The sequence below is a fragment of the Poecilia reticulata genome, linkage group LG20 (assembly GCF_000633615.1).
Source record: "Poecilia reticulata strain Guanapo linkage group LG20, Guppy_female_1.0+MT, whole genome shotgun sequence".
Lineage (NCBI taxonomy): Eukaryota > Metazoa > Chordata > Actinopteri > Cyprinodontiformes > Poeciliidae > Poecilia > Poecilia reticulata.
The window spans coordinates 12,195,434-12,213,820 of NC_024350.1; the positions used below are offsets into that span (position 1 = coordinate 12,195,434).

At 38.6% G+C, this 18,387-nt stretch overlaps 2 protein-coding genes across 3 annotated transcripts; one reads left to right on the forward strand and one right to left on the reverse strand.

Moving 5' to 3' along the window:
* The first annotated feature begins 2,078 nt into the window (after window positions 1–2,078).
* On the forward strand, window positions 2,079–7,408 carry pkia (cAMP-dependent protein kinase inhibitor alpha). Of its 2 annotated transcripts, XM_008438733.2 has the most exons (3): window positions 2,079–2,186; window positions 4,959–5,137; window positions 5,535–7,408. In XM_008438733.2, the coding sequence occupies exons 2-3, from the start codon at window positions 4,987–4,989 to the stop codon at window positions 5,609–5,611; spliced, it is 228 nt and encodes a 75-aa protein (XP_008436955.1). In that variant the 5' UTR covers window positions 2,079–2,186; window positions 4,959–4,986; the 3' UTR covers window positions 5,612–7,408. The 2 variants fall into 2 exon arrangements, with proteins under 2 accessions (XP_008436955.1, XP_008436956.1); XM_008438734.2 differs by lacking the exon at window positions 2,079–2,186 and having other exon boundaries at window positions 4,254–5,137.
* An 820-nt stretch (window positions 7,409–8,228) lies between these two features.
* bco1 (beta-carotene oxygenase 1) lies at window positions 8,229–17,387 on the reverse strand. Its single transcript, XM_008438732.2, has 11 exons — window positions 17,125–17,387; window positions 16,905–17,033; window positions 16,674–16,803; window positions 16,270–16,417; window positions 16,034–16,184; window positions 12,241–12,461; window positions 11,811–12,068; window positions 11,614–11,719; window positions 10,749–10,843; window positions 8,840–8,951; window positions 8,229–8,668 (listed from the first exon to the last, which is right to left on the reverse strand). The coding sequence occupies exons 1-11, from the start codon at window positions 17,180–17,182 to the stop codon at window positions 8,514–8,516; spliced, it is 1,563 nt and encodes a 520-aa protein (XP_008436954.1). The 5' UTR covers window positions 17,183–17,387; the 3' UTR covers window positions 8,229–8,513.
* Between the last annotated feature and the right edge of the window lie 1,000 nt (window positions 17,388–18,387).

Sequence of the window (18,387 nt, forward strand, 5' to 3'; positions counted from 1 at the left end):
ATAATAATAATAATAATAATAATAATAATAATAATAATAATAATAATAATAATAATAATAATAATAATAATAATAATAATAATAATAATAATCCAACCAATGGCTTGTGGAATAACTATCTTGACAGGACTTATCTTTGGCTACAAATAGTGACTAACATTTTAACGTCAGCGTTTTCTATTGGTTGCTAAATCAGGTACAACCAATAGAAAACCAAAGCACTACATCTGCTGTACGGTACTGCTTTGCTTTAGCACTACAACAGACGGGGCGTGGAAGGAATTATGACCTCAGAGTTTTTATTTATTCATTTAATTCAAAAAATATATTGGTCAAGTGGCCTGTTAGTACACGGGAATCAAGCATGTATTCCTTCTTACTTTAACAAAAAAAAAAGCAAACATTGTCAATTGCAGTGATATAATATGTGTGTGCCTGTTTTTCTACATTAGTTAATAAAAAGGTGCTGGTGCTTCGTAATTAATAAAGCAGCACTGAGACTGTTGCTTGTTGCGACTATGAATCCCTGTTTGTCTTCTAAAATCCAATGGAATGTGACTTGTTGTGAAACAGAGGTATACAAATAGCCTGAACTGACATTTCATGTACGAATAATATATTATGTAACATTGCTTTAATTCCCAGACTAAGAGAATCAGTGTTGCCCTGCTGACATATGCTGGGTCAAACATTTGGCTCTATTCAAACACTTGGGAGTTCACAGTTTGCCAGATGGGGAACATGTGTCATCTGAAAGAACCGCTTCACAAACAGCTGCATAGAATTGAAAGAATGCATCTCCGTTCATTACAATAAGACCACTGTTCTAAAACTGGCTGTAATTTCTGTCCTCTGTTTCACACAGATACAAACACGTTTCTATGTAAACAAACAACTATTGCTAGTAGCAGCCAGACTTTGACTTCCTTGTACTTTTAATTCAAGTATCGAAGGAAATATATTCTCTTTCCTTCATTTCTTTGTTTGTTCTTATAAAAAAAATTCTTCTGCATTTTTAGCCATTAAGAGAATCTCTACAGCCTCTTGATTTGGAAATGTGAATAAAACAGGAAGTAGTGTAATATTTTTGGATAAAAGGTATTGTTGAAACCTAAAGTTTAAAAATGCTTTATGTATCAAACATGACTTAAAAGAAATTGCAATTTGATGCCTACGAAACTGGCCTCTCTTTTTAAGAAGCTCCGGCTCGTTCTGATACTCTTTCTGATACGCCACCTTAATTACAACCAAAGCCGTTTACAACCATTCTTAGGAGTCTTGGGGTGAGAAGTAGTTTGCATGATAAGCTCAGCAGATTCACAGTTCCACCAGGTGTTTCCTAATTGCTGCTGCCGCTAGTCTGGAGGAGCGGAGTGGGAAAGGCGCATCAAAGCATCTGCAAGCACTGGAAAATAATTCAGTCCAGGTTTGAAGAGCCAATATGTTGTGGTTTTGATGCTTGCGCTAATATAAAGTTGTTTAAAAGCCAAGAAACATAATCAAAAAATATTTTGGGGGGAATTTCAAAAGTAGAATCACAAAATCATGAATTTCACTATGAGTTTTTAATTATTATTATTATTATTATTATTATTATTATTATTATTATTATTATTATTATTTAGAATGTTTGTTAAGCATATTATCCAATCACTTGCCAACTATCTGGAATCACTTGCCAACTTCATAGACAGCCCCCATTTTACGGTGCTTTCATAACACACAACACAAGGGGGCGCCCAGACCCCGTTCACTGGAAATCACAAAAACTGACGGGAAATTTTATGAGGAAAAAGCAACAATGTTTTATAAATGCTGGGGCTGCCCCCTTACACAATGGCACCCTGAGCAGTGAGCCATATCGCTCGTTTCAAAAATCGCCAATGGCAGAGTCTTAAAGCAGTCTTACACAGTTTGGGACTTTGTCTTTAGCCGCCTGTTTTAATTTTTCATTTTGCATCTAAATATGGCACAGCTTCCACGCCTTAGCTTACACTATTTGCACAAATAAAGTGATCCACAAAGATACGTTTGTTTTGGATTTTATTTTGAAACAAACACCCGGAACTAAAATGAGTCTTGCTTCAGCTTCACGCCGTGAACCCTTGTAGATGAACCGAGGTACCCGGACTCCTTCTGGATTGACTGACCCTTGCGAATATTCGGAATCCGTTGAGCCCAGACAGGTACATTTCTGATCACGACAGGGCTCACACCATGCACAGGGCGCATGTGGAGGAAATCGCACGCAGAACGAGTTTGCATGCCGTTTGTGTGACACTGACCTAGCTCTGCCTGATTGGGGTCTTTGTCATCAGCGACGGAGAGACGGAGACAGATATTATCAGTGAAATCAACTGGAGACTCACGATTGTGCCGCGGTATTTATAGTAGCGCATATTTATTAAGCCTCATTGTAAGTTTTTTTTTAATATATTTAGAACCCTAAATAACAAGCACAGCAATGATTCGCAATTGTTTTTTTTTTGTTTTGTTTTTTTTAAATGAGTAATTGTAAGATGTATAGTGTTTTACTGAATGAAAGCATCGAATAATGGTGTGCGTTACAAATTTAGATACTGTTAGTTCCAACTGAAAAAAGAGACAAAATATTAATTTGTGAAAGTATTACCATAAATATAAATTATCTGACAGGATCAAAGTCGAATGGGGCCCTAAGTTGAATTCCCACTTGGAGATAAGACTTGTTATCTACCTGCCTGGTTAATTGTTTGCACAACTGACTTTAGAGATAGCTATAACTGCAACACTGACTTCCCACTGAATTGTCCCATCAGTCTTATTTTGTTGGTGTAATTTTCTAAAAAAATAAAATTAAATAAAAAAAAAAAAAGCACAAGTGGTAAAGTGTTGTGGAAGGTAAAAGTTTGGTAATTGGGTGATTTCTGTGACTTTATCATTTGCTCTTGCCCTCAAGTCCAAAGCAGAATCCTTAGAGATAAGGGAAATTGCCTGGATCAGCTTGCGGAACTGTTTAGAAAGATGTCACAGCTACTTGTTAGGATTTATTTTCACACAGTGGTGTTTGTGGATGTGTGTTACAGTTCATTTCCCAGGACACCACAGCATTAGTGGCTGTCAAATCCTTGAGTTTCTTTTGTTTTTTTAAAGAAATATAAGCGCATTTGATCATCTGTAGTTCAAATCATAGTATCCTTGTAAGTGTAAAAATAAGTAAATAAATACACACAACTTAGTGGGGTTTTGATAAACTTGTGTGCAAAGAATAAAAGCACTTTCTTTAAATTTTCCGTGTGAGCATTAAATGGCTCTTGGGGATCTTTGGGCTCCAAAGCACCAGCAGCAGGAAGCTCTATATAAGACCACTAGCCTCTGTGGGGAATCGAATAGCTGGCGAAAGTTATTCTGGGTCTCCATTTCATTAACTCTCCTCTTTACTAATGCTACCAGTGTTTGGCAGTGCAGCAAATGAAATGGTTTCAAAGACAGATCAGCAGATTTTGTCAGGACTATAGAAGGCAGAGAGGCCATCTTGGCTCTTGTGTTTTGCTGTGCTTTGATCATTAGTTTGGAGCTGTATGTGTGTCCAGGCCAGCCTGCAAACTGCCTAAAGTGTCAACTAAAAATATAGAGACATAGCAGATGTGTGAAAATGCGACAAATTTTTTAATGTAACAGGATATTCATCATTTTTTTAGCTGGAGTGAGGGCAAAAGACTCTGAAAGGTCAGGACCACTTTATCATCCCTGATTTGACTGTCCACATTCCTACATGCTGTCTGTAGCGGCTCCCCTTTCCCTGTGTTCAGTCTGTCTGTTGGGCACTCACGGCATCTGCTGGGTTTTGCCAATTTTGACACCACGTTGAGAGTGACAGCTGAGTGGGAGTGCGCTCGGCTGATGACAGATGAGACGTTCAAATATTGCGTTGGTCAGTCAACGCCTTTGCGGCTATTGCTGGCCATGGATTGATCTGGAAGCAGGACTCCTTTGTGCGCTTCTTTTAATTTCTGAAATTTCTCTCTCCTTTTTTGTGTATTGACTCTTTTGAGTCAATGCAAGAGTCTCAGGAAACCTTCGGGTGTGCTGTGGTGGCGCAGGGGTTAAGCACAACCCACATATAGAGGCATTAGTGGTCGATGCAGCTGTCGCAGATTCGATTCCCGGCCTTGACGACCCTCGATGCATGTCCTCCCCCTCTCTCATTACCCACCTTCCTGTCAATTAACTATCAAATAAAGCTCATTAGAGCAAAAAAAAAAAACCCTTTAAAACAAAGTCTTAGGAAACCTTGATTTTTTTTTTAAATTATGGTTCTAGATTGCAAAGTTTTTTTTTTTTTGTCTTATGAAGTATTTCCGGTTTGGCATAGTAAAAAAAGAAATCTGTGATTGACATATTTGAAGAAGCAGAGAAGGTAAAACAAAGCCTGAGCCTGATATTGCTAAAGGGCAGATTCATCCAGCTGGGTTGATACAGAGAGCTGGAGTGTCAACAGAGAGATTTAACCTACATCTCAGTGCTATGCAGCTGTCAATGTACTCCAGTGTGCAAACTGACTTCCTCGTTAATTACCCCTTTGACTGAGCATTTTTAGTTGAGCTCTGCATTGGTTCAGCAACGTCTTTCTGCAAGTTCTCCATAGTATTCCCCACCACAGTGCACATCTTCATCTCTGTAGAGTCGCCTGTACCCTGGACTGAGATTAAAACAGATTAATCGGGGATTAGGTTGTGAAATAAGAGGGGGAGGAGGGAGGGATGTATTGAACGAGCGTCTGGAGTGCGTCTCGCCTTCTTCTGATGTGTCCTCCTCACACACTTTTACTCACACAAAAAAAAAACAACCTCCGAGACGTCTCTGAGTTTCGTCATTCTACCTAAATGCTGCACACGTTTACACCCGTGTGCGCCTGGAGCTAGCGTTAGGTTTGTTGCTGTGTGTGCGTGCGTGTGTGTGTGTGTGTGTGTAAAAAGGCAATGCTATGGTGAAAGCGTGCCAGCGATGACTGATGTGGAGGCCACTTACGAGGACTTCATCGCTTCTCGACGATCCGGCCGCAGGAACGCCATCCACGAGATCCCGGCAGGCCAGGAGGCGCAGGGGGCCGCCGACCTGTCCCAAACCCTGGCACAGCTTAACATCAACAAATCTGGTGAGAACTAAGATTTCAGTTTGGACTGGAATTGAAAAAAATTGTCCAGTATTTTGCTACTTTCTATGACAAATACGAAAGGAATGCATGTATCTGCGTAGGGGTACAATTTTCGATCCTGTGTGTTCAAAAACTATCCACGTCCCCCTCGAGTCCTCCCTGCGGTGTAAGGAATGGCACCCAAGGATTTATCTGGCTGTTTTGTCTGCGATGAAGCCAAATATCAGATTTTCAGTGCTACACCTGTGCATAGCTACTTTATTTCAAAGCAGAGCTCCATCAAGGTCAAACCAGGCGACATCCTCTAGGAAAAAGATGGCCCTGAAATGTAATGGGAATGAAAAGGTGCCCCACTCGTCAAACGTCTTGTCTAACCATTCCCGTTTCTGTTTGTAAGGGGACGAGGAAGTGGACGCAGAGAAAGGCCAGGACGATTCCACGAAAGAAGAGGAGACTAAAGCTGAGGACTCTTAAATTGAAATGGGGACCAAGCATGGACTCGAGGGGCCCAGAATAATCCCAGGACTCACCAGCTTTCAGCTCACCGTTTGTAACCAAGAGAGAAACTCAAGCAAACCCCTCTACCGCCATCGTCCCAGCAGGACAGAGTTTTCTTGCCGCGTTTGGTGATCAACTATGTGAGCACCTGAAATCAATGTGTTTTTACAATTCCCGGGTGTGCAGAAAGAGGAAGGCAACAGACACCAAAACGAAAAAGGCCCCCTTAGGAGGTTTTGAGGCAAGTTCTTAAGAGTTGCCACTAAGTCTAAGCATGTTTACCTTCCCCTTGTTCTGCCTTTACTCATTTCTCTGAAACACTCCCATGAAAATGTGACCAGGGCCTGAAAATACTCACTCCTCCTCTTCGTCATCTTCTCTTGCAAGTCCTGCACACAGGAGCCCTCCCTTAATGTCTCCTGTCAGCTGTTCCCTTGCGCTCAATAATTTTCTGCATGATTTTTTCCCCCCCTCTGGATCATAGACGTAGTTTAGCTAATTGGCTTTGTTGACTTTCTATTTGTCCGTCTGCCTTAGGTAATCTCAGACGCAGCTGATTCAAATGATGATTAGGTAACACACTGTTAACCCCTGGAAAGTAAAGTCTGCACCGCTTCTGAGGCAACGTGCAGGTTAGAGGTCATGCTGTTGTTCAAATATTTCAGCACCTTTTCTTCAAGATGTGCACATGAAGTTATGGTTTTCTGCCACGTAAAGGATTGTGTAACGAATCACTTAAAAATTGAATATTTTGCACTAATAGGTAATGAATTGATATTTTTAGTATTGGTTTTGCAGTTGCGTTTGGAGGATGAAACGCTCTGGACTAAGATTTTTCTTACCGTCACAACTTTCGCTGTCTTGTGACGAACAAATTTTCCTCTGAAATCCACATTCTTCACTGGTCTCCATACAGTAACACACTGCCATGTATTATATTCTCATCATTTTTTGTATGTTACCTTGTTTCAAATGTAACGTGTGATCTCGTGCAGCCCCAAGAGTATAACGGATATTTGCTGCTTGGTTATTATTAGAAATTGCACTACTGAGTTCCACTCAGATCTAACCATGCGTGGATTATAATTTATTTACTTACTTACTTTTGATGGGATGACTCTTGGACCTGTATACTCTGCTCATAAACCTTTTCATAGTAAAACAACTTTAATACTATAAAGGTATTTTTGCCTTGTATAACTAAACCAAAAACATGAAGATGCACTCTCAAAAAATGACTTTTTAAGAAGGAAAAAAAAAAAATTCTGATACCATAATACCACTGAATGAAAGAATTTCACAGCATCAATTTTACAAAGTCATTTGTATAATTTGAGGTATTATTCAGAATATTTGTGGATAAAAAAAATTGTTTGTACTGTACAGCGACTCAGGTGTAGTTTGTTTTAATGACCAGAACTGTTGCGACGTCGGTGACTGACATCACCCATGTTGATTTTTCTATATTATCGTCTTCAGGAACTCGGGCACACCACGGAAAAGGCATTTCACTGTTCTGAAATGTTTTCAGTTTACTTACAGCAGCTTTGACACTTTTAAGTTATCATGTGTGATATGACGACTGGAGGAGAAGCTTGTGTGTGGAGAAATAGCATGGTCACTGCTTCCCTCTGGTCATCAGCGAGACCTAATCTTCACTAATAAAGAGCCATGTGACACAAACTGTTTAGAGACTATGAATTATGAGATTATGTTCACTTATAGTTGTGCTGAAGCGTGACGAGTCAAAAATAAAACACATGCAACACATGATGCTTGATGTGGTGTTTTAACTCTATATTTTTAATTCATTTGTGTTATTTTGGTGTTCTGTGACAGACTGGTGGGCTAACACAACGATGAGTGGACACGGGTATGTCAGTGTTTTTCTAGGTGAAAATGGGTGAATATCTGTAGTTTTAAGTACCGGTATGTTGAGTGGTGAACATGACTAGAAAGGCACGGTATGAATTCTTTCCATTTACCGAATGCATCTGACAAACAACCCTCCTCGAAAAACATATTCAGGTCAATGATTGAAAAGCCCATAAACAAAAGTAATTCTGTGAGAGAGGGAATAGCTATAAAGGCTAGTTTTATGGCTTTATTTTTTTTGAAAGACAGTTACAAACATATTGATAGAATGAGTTGACAGCTGATTCTTTACGACATAGAAGGAGGAGGTATCTGATTTATTAAAAGGAGAACAAAGGGAGTTCAGGATTGTTCTGGTATTATCAAGTCTGAGAAATAATTAGATAACGTCTCCCACCTGGCTTCATTGCACTGTTCATTAGTTTAAATGGTTGCTTCTACATGTTGTCATGAACAGTTCACTGGATGTGCTTCCTTTTTTGTTCAGCTCTCCAGCATTTTGTCTTAGTGCAGTCTCTGTAGAGCTAGGTGAGATTTTAGCCTTACCTTTTATGGTCTAATCTTTCTTTGGATAAAAGCTTCAAAAAGGTTATGACATGTTTGTGCTGTAAGCCATAATAGTAACATTACAAGGTCTCTCTGATTGGCCGTAAAAATCACCTTTACTAGCTCCTGTCTTATTTCTCTGCGTGGTACAATGACTAGTACAACTCCAAACTTAGCGTTTACATCGGTCTTTAATGGAGTGATATGCAAATATTCAACAGCAATGATACAAGCACACATGCATGTGCTCAAGCCGAACATATCTCTAAAACAGAAACAATATAATATTGCACGAGAATATAATTTCACAAGCTTACTATATTTAGATACAGTTTAACCCAGCACATAAGCTGTCATGGTAACAGGGGAAGTAAGATAAACGATGGTGTGTGATTTTGCAAAGTCAGGCCAAAAGCATGTGGGGGTTGTAGTGAACTTCAAACATGTCGCATGTTGATTAGTTCCCTTTCGGAATAAAAATCCCATGCATGTCCTTGTAGAGGTCAGCGTTGACGTACGCCCTGGCAACTTCCTTGAACGTTTTTCCGTCGAGGATCACAAGAAAACCAGACTGGCCTGGATTGGAGTTGATGACAGATGACAGGACCACTCCTGCAAAGTAGAGTTAGAATTTAAATTCATACCAATTAACCAAGTAGTACAGTGACAAAAAAAGACGTCTGCTTTTGCCAAGTCTTTGTAGGTGCACAGATTAACAGCGCACAATCCAGTGTAGGCTGATGTTCAACACCCAGGTTTACTTTTGCTCATCCATACACTCACCATCGTCCTCTGACTCTCCATTTGGTCTGGGAACAAAAATCGGCTCTGACGGCCAGCAGTTTTCTTCATTCCAGTAAAGCATAGCCTTTGTCTCTGTGTCAAACTTTGCAACCTAATGGAGATGTAAAAAAAACAACGACAAATAAACGTTAATGAGTATTTGAACCAACTCTTACTGGCGAAAACTTATATGGGCAATAATGGATCTCGGAAGCTGTAGTTTGAACTAGGATCAATTGGAATAATACATTTATTCCAATTGGATAAAAGCTCCTGTCTTTTATCCAATTGGATTGGATAAAAGTGATTTTTTTCTGCAAAGTGCCATCAGATGACGTGTTATGAATTGGTATTTTATAAGTACACTAAATTGAATTGAGCTCAACTGCAATAGAAGGAATCCGTGTCTTTTTAAACAACTTTAGTGAATAAACTGCATCGTAAAGATCCTTACGATGCAGTCAGGTATGAAGTTGTTTTTGGACTGTGGGAGGCAGCTGGAGTACCCAGAGAGAACCTACGCATGCACAGGGAAAACATGCAAGCTCCAAGCAGAAAGACCCCCAGGTCGGGAATCGAACCCCGGACATCCTTGCTGCAAGGCAACAGTGCTTCCGACTGCACCACTGTGCAGCCCCACACAAAATACATTAAGAAAAACTTAGGTAGCAGAATCATTCTGTTCCCCGAAAAGACTTGTGACTAACTGTAGAGAAAGGTGCTCCTCCACATTCTGAGATATATGCATGGCACATTTGTCAGATTTCTATTTCTAAGAAGCTTTGAAACTGTTGAACATTCGTTATGCGCCACACAACTTGTGTAGTGTGTTATACCACAAACCTGATTTAAGATACATTGAGGTTTGTACTTTTAATATTACAAAAAAAATGTAAGAACTTGCAAAATATGAATACTCTTGAATACTTTTTAGCTTTTTTTCTAATAATAAACCGTGTATGACAGAATGTCACACCCTAATGACTCGTCGACCACAAGATGGATCCACATATACATTTAGAGTATGTTTTAATGTCTTTGAAAAATGCTAATTCACCCTTTATTTAATTACTAATGTCCAAGGATATTACATGTTTTAATGTCCACTTAGCTTTTTCCTTTCCTACTAGCTTCTCTTTAAAGATTTCCCACCATCTTGTCTTGGATATTTTATTTGTGAATTAAAAATGTTGGAGGACTTTTATCAGTCATACAAACACCCATTCCAGACAATCGGGATTCCCTGTTTTTTTTGTTTTTTTTTGCGGAAGATGGACTTGTGACTCTTTGCTGACTCGGACGGCTTTCATGATGTTGAAATACGATGAACTGGGAGACATCTCTATCTCAGTCCAACACAAATGCCCTGTAATAAACCCTCCACTGCATGATGACTATATTTAGGACTTCCAGATACTAAAGGGGAGAGGTCTTTAGGTTTTCAATCAGCTTTACTTTGAACTCTTATCTGACTGAATGGTGATAACAGCTGATATATCCGCGTTTTGTAGACGTCATCATCTCACGCCATCTCATTCCGTACATTGAAGTTGTTTTTTTCCACTTTTCATTGTGTCTCAATGTACAACTGGGCCCAATGGACCTATTCTAATTTATCCTGAAGACCCTGCAACAGGGTCTTCAGACATCAAAGCGTTAAGGACATTGTGATGCCCTAGCAGGTAGTTGTACTTTTACAACTGGAATTTCCTTTCTGCATCAGTGAAACAGTGTTGACAGGAAGAGTCTGTTTCCCAAAAACTTTAAAAATATATTTTGTGAAGCATTCTGCAAGGAACACAACTCTCTTGAGAACCTAGCAGTATGTCATAAGAAATATGAAATCCAGATGTTCCTACAAACTGAACTTCACAACGTCCAAATCAAAGAAAAAAGGAAGGAAATTTACCTGTTTCGACAATGCAGATTGGTCCACAATGTTCCCATAGACAAACTTGTACTTCTTCCCATTAAAATCATAATTGATCCTGGGTAATTCAAAACCTGGATAGGAAGAACATAGTAACATGGTACTTATTTGAAGCTTCAATGAGCAGGACGAAATGAGCTAAACAAATTCTTACTCGCTAAAGGCAGATTTAGGCTGAAAAATCTTGGATATTAACTTAGCACAGGGATGAAGCTTAATCAGATTCCAAAGTACAGACAAAAGAAATAAACAGAGGAGGTTTCTTGGAAGGCGGGGAAGATAAAGTGCTGCAGCAGGAACAGGCCGAGTGTGGCTGGCATGTGAAAATGGGTCATGTAAACACTGAATGAATTGCAAAGCAAATCAGTGACAAAGCTCACAAACTAGCTGAGAAACACTGTTAAGATTTGACGCTGTTTGAGTGTCCATTCAAAGTGATTCTCCAAGGTATCTGAAACCCTTGGATGTTTTCACAATTTGTCATATTGGAGGAACAAACATGACTTTTATTTTATGTGGTTTGCATTGATAAATACAAGGTAGCGAAAAAGGTCAAATGTTTTTTTTTTTTAATTAAAACTTGATAACTGTGGCAAACATTTTTTTTTTTTTCATCTCTCTTTAATTCAAAAATAATGTCAAGTGCTACCAATTTTTATCAGAAATGACCTGGTTAAAAGAGTCCATCTGTGGTGATAGTATGTTTTAGGAACAACTAAACAAGTTTTAGGAATAACTTTCTTCAGCAGGGACATTATGACATAAACCGATGTTTATGCGATAGAAATAAGGGTAGAGCACAAGTACTTTTACAAAGCATTGTATGACAGGACTTTGGCTTTACCTTCACAGAGCACCTCTGACTGGCATGTGCATTTGCCCTCTTTCTCCTTTACAGCGCTGGCTGTTGTGTAACTGAGTTTCACAAGATTCTCTCCAACCCCAACGCCCTGCAAAACCGAAGCATGACCCAGACCGTAAGAAAGCTCAAGCCGTTTTCAAGCTACAGCTTAAAATTCAAGACTTATTTTCATACCGTACCTTGTCCGACTTGACAGGAAGCGCAAACCTTCTGAAACTTGGTTTGGAGTACTCGCTGCTCTGAGAACTAGCGGCATCTTTGAGGTTTTTCAGGAAGAACATGTCATAAAGCTTGCTGTCGTCGTAGGTGACGGCGTCAAACACCACATGGTCTTTGTCTTCAAAGGCATTCACATGATGAGAAATGACCATTGGTCCAGTGGTGAATTTCATTTCGACCTCTTTGCCGGTTCTTTTGTCGATCAAGTGGATCAGAGTCTGACGCAGAAAGGAGAAGACATTAAGAAAGAGTTCGGATCGTACTTTTACCCTCCCACTTTTTCCAAGGTTTATAATATGAGCAGAAAAAGCTACTTTTTTTTTTTTTACTTTGCTCTAGGAGAAATATATGAACAGAATGCAAGGCCTCAAAACTGCTGTGACTCCTTACATTTTCATCAGGGCAAAACTTCATGCAGCTCGCCCAGTTGACTCCCCTCATGTAGGCCGTGGCCATCTTGAGAATGTCCAACTTGAAAGGCTGCTCGACGAAGATGATGTAATTGTCTGTGAAGCCGATGCTGTGGCAGTAGCTCGGTGTGAAAAGAGACCGGCAGGAAACAGTGGAAATCGCCTTCACATTCTTCAGAGCAGGAACAGTCTTGCCTTTGTCTAAAACGAGACAAACATGTTTAATAATTGTGTTTTAGCCGAGGAGACAAACTTATTTCGTCTGACCAATTCTTTCATCCTGTAATCAGGGCCTCCTTTGATTTATTTGAACTGGATTTTTGGTTGTGATGGACACCTGGAGCCATTAACTTAGCCGGTTGGTATTTTTACATCAATTGACTGTATTTGGAATAATTTATCATTCAATATGTGAATGTTCATTGATAATCAATCCCACTTTTGTTCTGTCTATTTTAATTTTTAATCTTGTCACTTGTTTTCAAGTGTCGTGTCGATGCGTAGAACTAGTCAATGAATGGATGGGTTATGAATTTCTTCAGTTGGATAAAATGTAAGAAATGATAAGCAATCGAGAGTCGGCACACAGCTTCAATGATTAAATCAAGAAACCAGTGATCAGGCCCGAAATCTGGGTGTCCTGATGCACTCAGACCTGAGCTTTCAGACACGCATAAAGACAGCTACAAAGTCAGCCTTCCATCCCCCTGAAAAACATTTTGAGGATTAAAGAGCTAACATCCCAGCAAGATCTTGAAAAAAAAACTCCATGCTTTTATCTTTAATTGAATTGATTACTTTAAGAGTGTCATCATAGGTGTACCTAAAAAGTCAATTATCCAGCTTCAGCTGATCAGGAATGCTGCTCACATCCTCACTAAAACTAGGAAAACAGAACAAGTCGTCCCAGTTCTCATACCTTACACTGCTGCCCTAATGCACATAGAAACTTTAAAATACTTCTGTTAGTTTAAAAATCTTACATTTAATCTTGAACAAACTCCCAAAAAACTGATAATTATTATTATTTTTCTTTCTTGAAGTATTTCAGAAATGTGCTATGTAAATAAAATGCATTTACATGAGCTAGGACCAGTCTTGTGACAGCTTGTAGCATTCTACATCGCTACATCATTCAGTATTACTGGTGCCTACCTAACAGTGAAAGTTGTATATCCATTTGGCAATCCAACTGCGCTCTTACACTCACGCTGATTAAGACTTTTGAACTGATAACATTAGAACTATTTGTGCTCGTTTTGATTCTGGGCACAGATCCCAGATTTGACACATTTATATTTTTATTATGTATGACCAAGCAAATTGTTTATACATAATTCCCCAGAGTTCATGAATAAACTCAGGCAAGAGAAATTTTCTTTTCACAAGGTTGGGAGCTGTACGTGGCATTGGGCCTAATGGATGTTTTTAACAAAACGCTCAATCTTAACCCAGGTTCACATTATATTATTGTTTGGACCTCAGTTGGAATCGTTTCTACTGCTTTCTCCTTATCCCTAATCCTCTACATTGCCATTTAACCTCCAAATCTAAGAGTTTATCACATGCTAGCCAATCACTGATGGACTAATACCTCTGTCAAACCTTTGGGACGTAATTCTGCAGCAGCAGCAAATCAGTTTGGTGTCTTGTGCAGTAGGAATGGCTTTTAATAGTCTCTTTTTTAAAAAGCTAACTCTGAATGTAAACCTTTGTGCTAGGAAGACTTAAAAAGCCTTTTTATGGCTTGTTGTACATATGAAATGTTCAGGTGTGAAGGAAAAATGTAGCCTATTTGTTTTTGTGGAGACCTGATTACCGCAACATAACACTTTATGCTGCGCTTTATCAAAAGTAGGTTTGTGCATTTTATTTTCTCTTACATTCCCTTAGCAACCCTCATTTTGTGTTGTAGTAACATAAAAGTAGGTTATGTCCTAGACATTTAATTATCAATTAATCTCTTGCTACTTTTCTGACTTTACAACATAAACCCAATTGTACTTTGCTGGCAAGATATGTTTTTTTTCTTTTTCTATCCCATCTTGATGAGGGGCCAAGAGAAATTGGTCTCTGGATTACAGCTTTTTTTTATAAACTATGGTGAATGAATGTTATTAATTCTCTTAATGTCACACAGTTTGTCAAAATCCCAATGCTTAACAAAAGGCTCTCACAGAATGTCACTCATTTCTTTGGTTTAAAGGTTTCCATTGCTGATGTCACAACGTACGTTACAACTCTCATTTCCATTTTAGTTCTCTGAACTCCATAATAAAGCCTTGTGAGTAATATTGTATTGTGCCTTAGCCCACAACAGCCTATTTATGTTTTGAAAGATAAGATTTCTAACCTTTGTTCCGTGCTTTCCACTACAATAGATCCATGTACCTCACCTTCATCCTGGGCTTTGTAAAGAAAACTTAACCTAGTTTCTCTTACCTCACGGACTGAAATAGTTTGCCACCTGCAGACCTCCTTGTGCTCCCTCCCATCTGATTTTGTTTTTTTATCTGTTTTTATGCAGTCGGTACATGTACTTCATGTATAATAAACTCCTCGCTCATTCTGGTTGTGGCCCAGCTGGCTCTAAGCAAGTTGTGGTACAAGATCTCATCAAAAAGGCTAACCTACATCTGTGTGTTCTCTTTACTTTGAAAGCCATCTCAAAACTCACTTTTCAATCAAAAGTGTTGCAAAAGATATCTTATGAGCAGTTACTTTTATGGATTTAAGTAGCATTGGAGAAAAATGACATTTCAGTCTGGGTTTGATCGCCTCACAAGAACAGAGATAGGTGTCCTGAGGGCTTTTAATGATTTGCTTTTGGCAGTTTATTCTGCTTTGGGATGTGTTTACTGGCCCTGATACTGCAGAGCACAGTAGATTCATGTCTCAGATTGTTTTTCAAGTCATTCCTGGAGAATTTTTTTCTGATTGATTTAGGAAAGCATTTTTCTTCTATGTTCACTTTAACCTTTGGATACCTCAAGGATCTATTTAGCATTGACATTCGCTTTTCTTTGTAAACATTTACTTTGAGGTATACTTTCAAAAATCGTAACGTCAATTTCCACTGTTTTGCTGACGACCTTTAAAGCAACCTACCCACTTCAGCAAACAGCCAGGATTCTGTTAAAGATTTTATTGCATGTCTTTAATTGTGTTACTGGTATGGCACCACCATGTTTATCTGAACTGCTGCACACTTTTATTCTATCCACAGATTTAAGTCCAACAGTCAATAATTTTTAGACATTCCTCGATCATTGCTCAAATAAGTTTTCTTAGTATTGGCATCTAATCCTCTGGAGCAACTTGTTTTTGGATATTAGACAATAGCTGATCATTGTAAGAATAAAAAAAACAAAACATTTCTATTCTCTTTTTTTAAGCCCATGTTGAGAAGAAATATTTTCACATTTATCATGTTAGTTAAGAATGTATTTTATTTCTTTCACTACTTGTTGTATCTGGATATATTTTATTGTTATATAGTTTTATTGTGATTTATGTTTAACTGCTACTGGCGGTTTCATACCCTTTGGTCTGCTGTTCTTTTCAGTTTGCTATAAAAATAAACTTCGGCTTGACTTGACAAGACTGGAGTAGCAGCAAACCACTTAATTTCAATAATAAAGGCTGAATGTAATATAACACACAACCTTTACTGTTTGATATGCCTACACTGTGAAGCTGACGAGAAATAAGTAGCAAATCTGAAAGGAGAAAGAAGTCCCAGAGGTGTCTGAGAAGAAGATGTCACAACCTACCTTTGGGTGAAACATTTGGGACTTTGAACAAGATGTATTTGGTCTTTCCCTTCTCTGCTATCGAAATTCCAATGTTGTAGGCATTGCCTTCTTTGTCATAGTGCGGATGAGATGTAGCCAGATTAACTGGCAGGTACTTCATGTAATCTACCTTAATGATCCAAAAAACAAAACCATCAGTTGAAAATGTTTCACTTACTGCCATTTTCACAGTAAAGAGGACACTGTAGGGTTACCTTGTCTTGAGTCTCAAGAGTAACCGGGTCAATTTTGCGGATGTAGTTGGTTTCAGAAGTGGCATAGTAGTCATCTCCGTATTTTATGATGTTGCTATAACCGTTGTCAGTAAAATCTGGCACCGTGTGGTTCAGGAAAGTGATCGCCCTGCAAAGCAAGGTCGTGTCACTTTTGTGAAGTGCGAAACTTTCAATGTTTTTACCTTCCATAACAATGTCAAAAAATGTTAATAAAGTCGTAGCCTCACGGATACCAGCTGTTTATGGTCATTGTAATTAAAGCACAGCAGCCTAAACAGAGCTCTGTTATAGGAAATTACAGAGCAAAAATACAAGAATGATCAAAATAATAACAATAATAATAGTCATAATAACTAAAAATAAATAAATAAATGTACTCTTACTTAACAATAAAGTTTTTGCTTGGGTCTGGATATGCCATCGTCCCCATTTCAGACACCACTATTCTGTTTGCACTCATGTTAGAGTTGTAGGTGTCACTTCTAAGGAATCTGCTCCTATGGGTCATCTCTCCTGCAAGGGCAGAGAGAGAGAGAGAAAAAAGATATTTAAATTTAAAGCAGAGCACAAGATTTAAATAATAATAATAATAATAGCTTAATTGCTCAACGAACCATCCTCGAATGAGAAGCTGGTCATTAAGGACATCCCGTCAAACCAGTGATCATAGCTGGTTTCCCCCACAGAGAAAATCCCAGGTCCGTTACGCAGCAGAGTTCCTTGCAGCCAATTTGGAATCGTCCCTGTTTAAAATTAAGACGTAAAACTTTATGAAATCATCCTCGGTAGTTGTGAATCAACTACCTTTTGAACATTAAAATAACCCATATTAACCTTTGACTTCCGCCTTGCAAGGCTCTGGTCTCTCTGTTGCGTTTTTGGAGAAGTCCATGTTTACTACTGGAGAGCAGGAAGGCACCGTGGTATCCGAGGAAGCGCATTGAATTACTTCGATGTGCTTGAGCTTCTTTTATAGCTCTAGTCTTGTGAGGGGGTTTGCCAAAACATGCATTATCTTATCCTCCTTATCGGAGTGTCATTGTATTCAACGCAAATTCCACCGCTCAATTTCTGCGAAAATAATAAAAATGCTCAATTTGCATTTTCTTTTTCTAAACTCATAAGCCCTGCCTACACAGACCACTTCGGTTTTCTTTAGCTCAAAATCACATCAGACTGTGATATTGTCTATTCAATTTTACATTGTTATGCTCATTTGTGTGTATTTCTCTTAAGACAAATCAGCTAATAATCACTGTATCAACTCAAATAAAGGATTTGATCAGACATGGCAACATTAGCTCCAGCAAGATCGAGTCTTTGGTTTTATCTGCCCTTGGAAAGAAGGCAAAGGTACTATATGGCATTACACCATAGGTCTAATTGTTCCCAGGAACACTGTGCGCCTTAAAAATGGTCCATATCACGCTTGTAAAGTCCATCTGGTGTGACGAGGTTCTTTGAATGAGGTGGAGTGATCCAAAGACTAGAATACCAAATGATTATCAGGTACAGTCTGGACCTTAATGTTTTGGATCAGGATTAGAAAAGAAATACATTTATGACTTAGGGTGGCACTTCAGTCTATCTGCAGATAATATATTGCAGAGGTAGGTAGGTAGATAGATAGATAGATAGATAGATAGATAGATAGATAGATAGATAGATAGATAGATAGATAGATAGATAGATAGATAGATAGACCTTAGAAATGACTTCTGCCCTTTCCAAAATGATATCAGTGATGTTTCTCAATTGCTGAGTAGTTTGTTTGCAGCACCAGTGGTTTGTTGTATATGTCTGTGTGTATTTTTCCACTTGGTCTATACACCTTTACATTATAAAAGTTACTTATAAATGTTTTAGAAGTTTCTCGCCAATTTGAGAGGAAGGAAAGCGTACTCTGAGCAACAAAGTCGCATGAGATGAAAAAGAAAAACATTTTTGTTAAGAAGTTTTTTAATAAGTGTTTCGTTCTCTAAATGATTTAAGATTATGATTTTTCAATCGAGACCAAGGAGTCATAAATGATGCGCATCACTGCCCTCTAGTGACTAGTAGATGACATAACCTGATGAGAATTGAGCTTTCACTGGT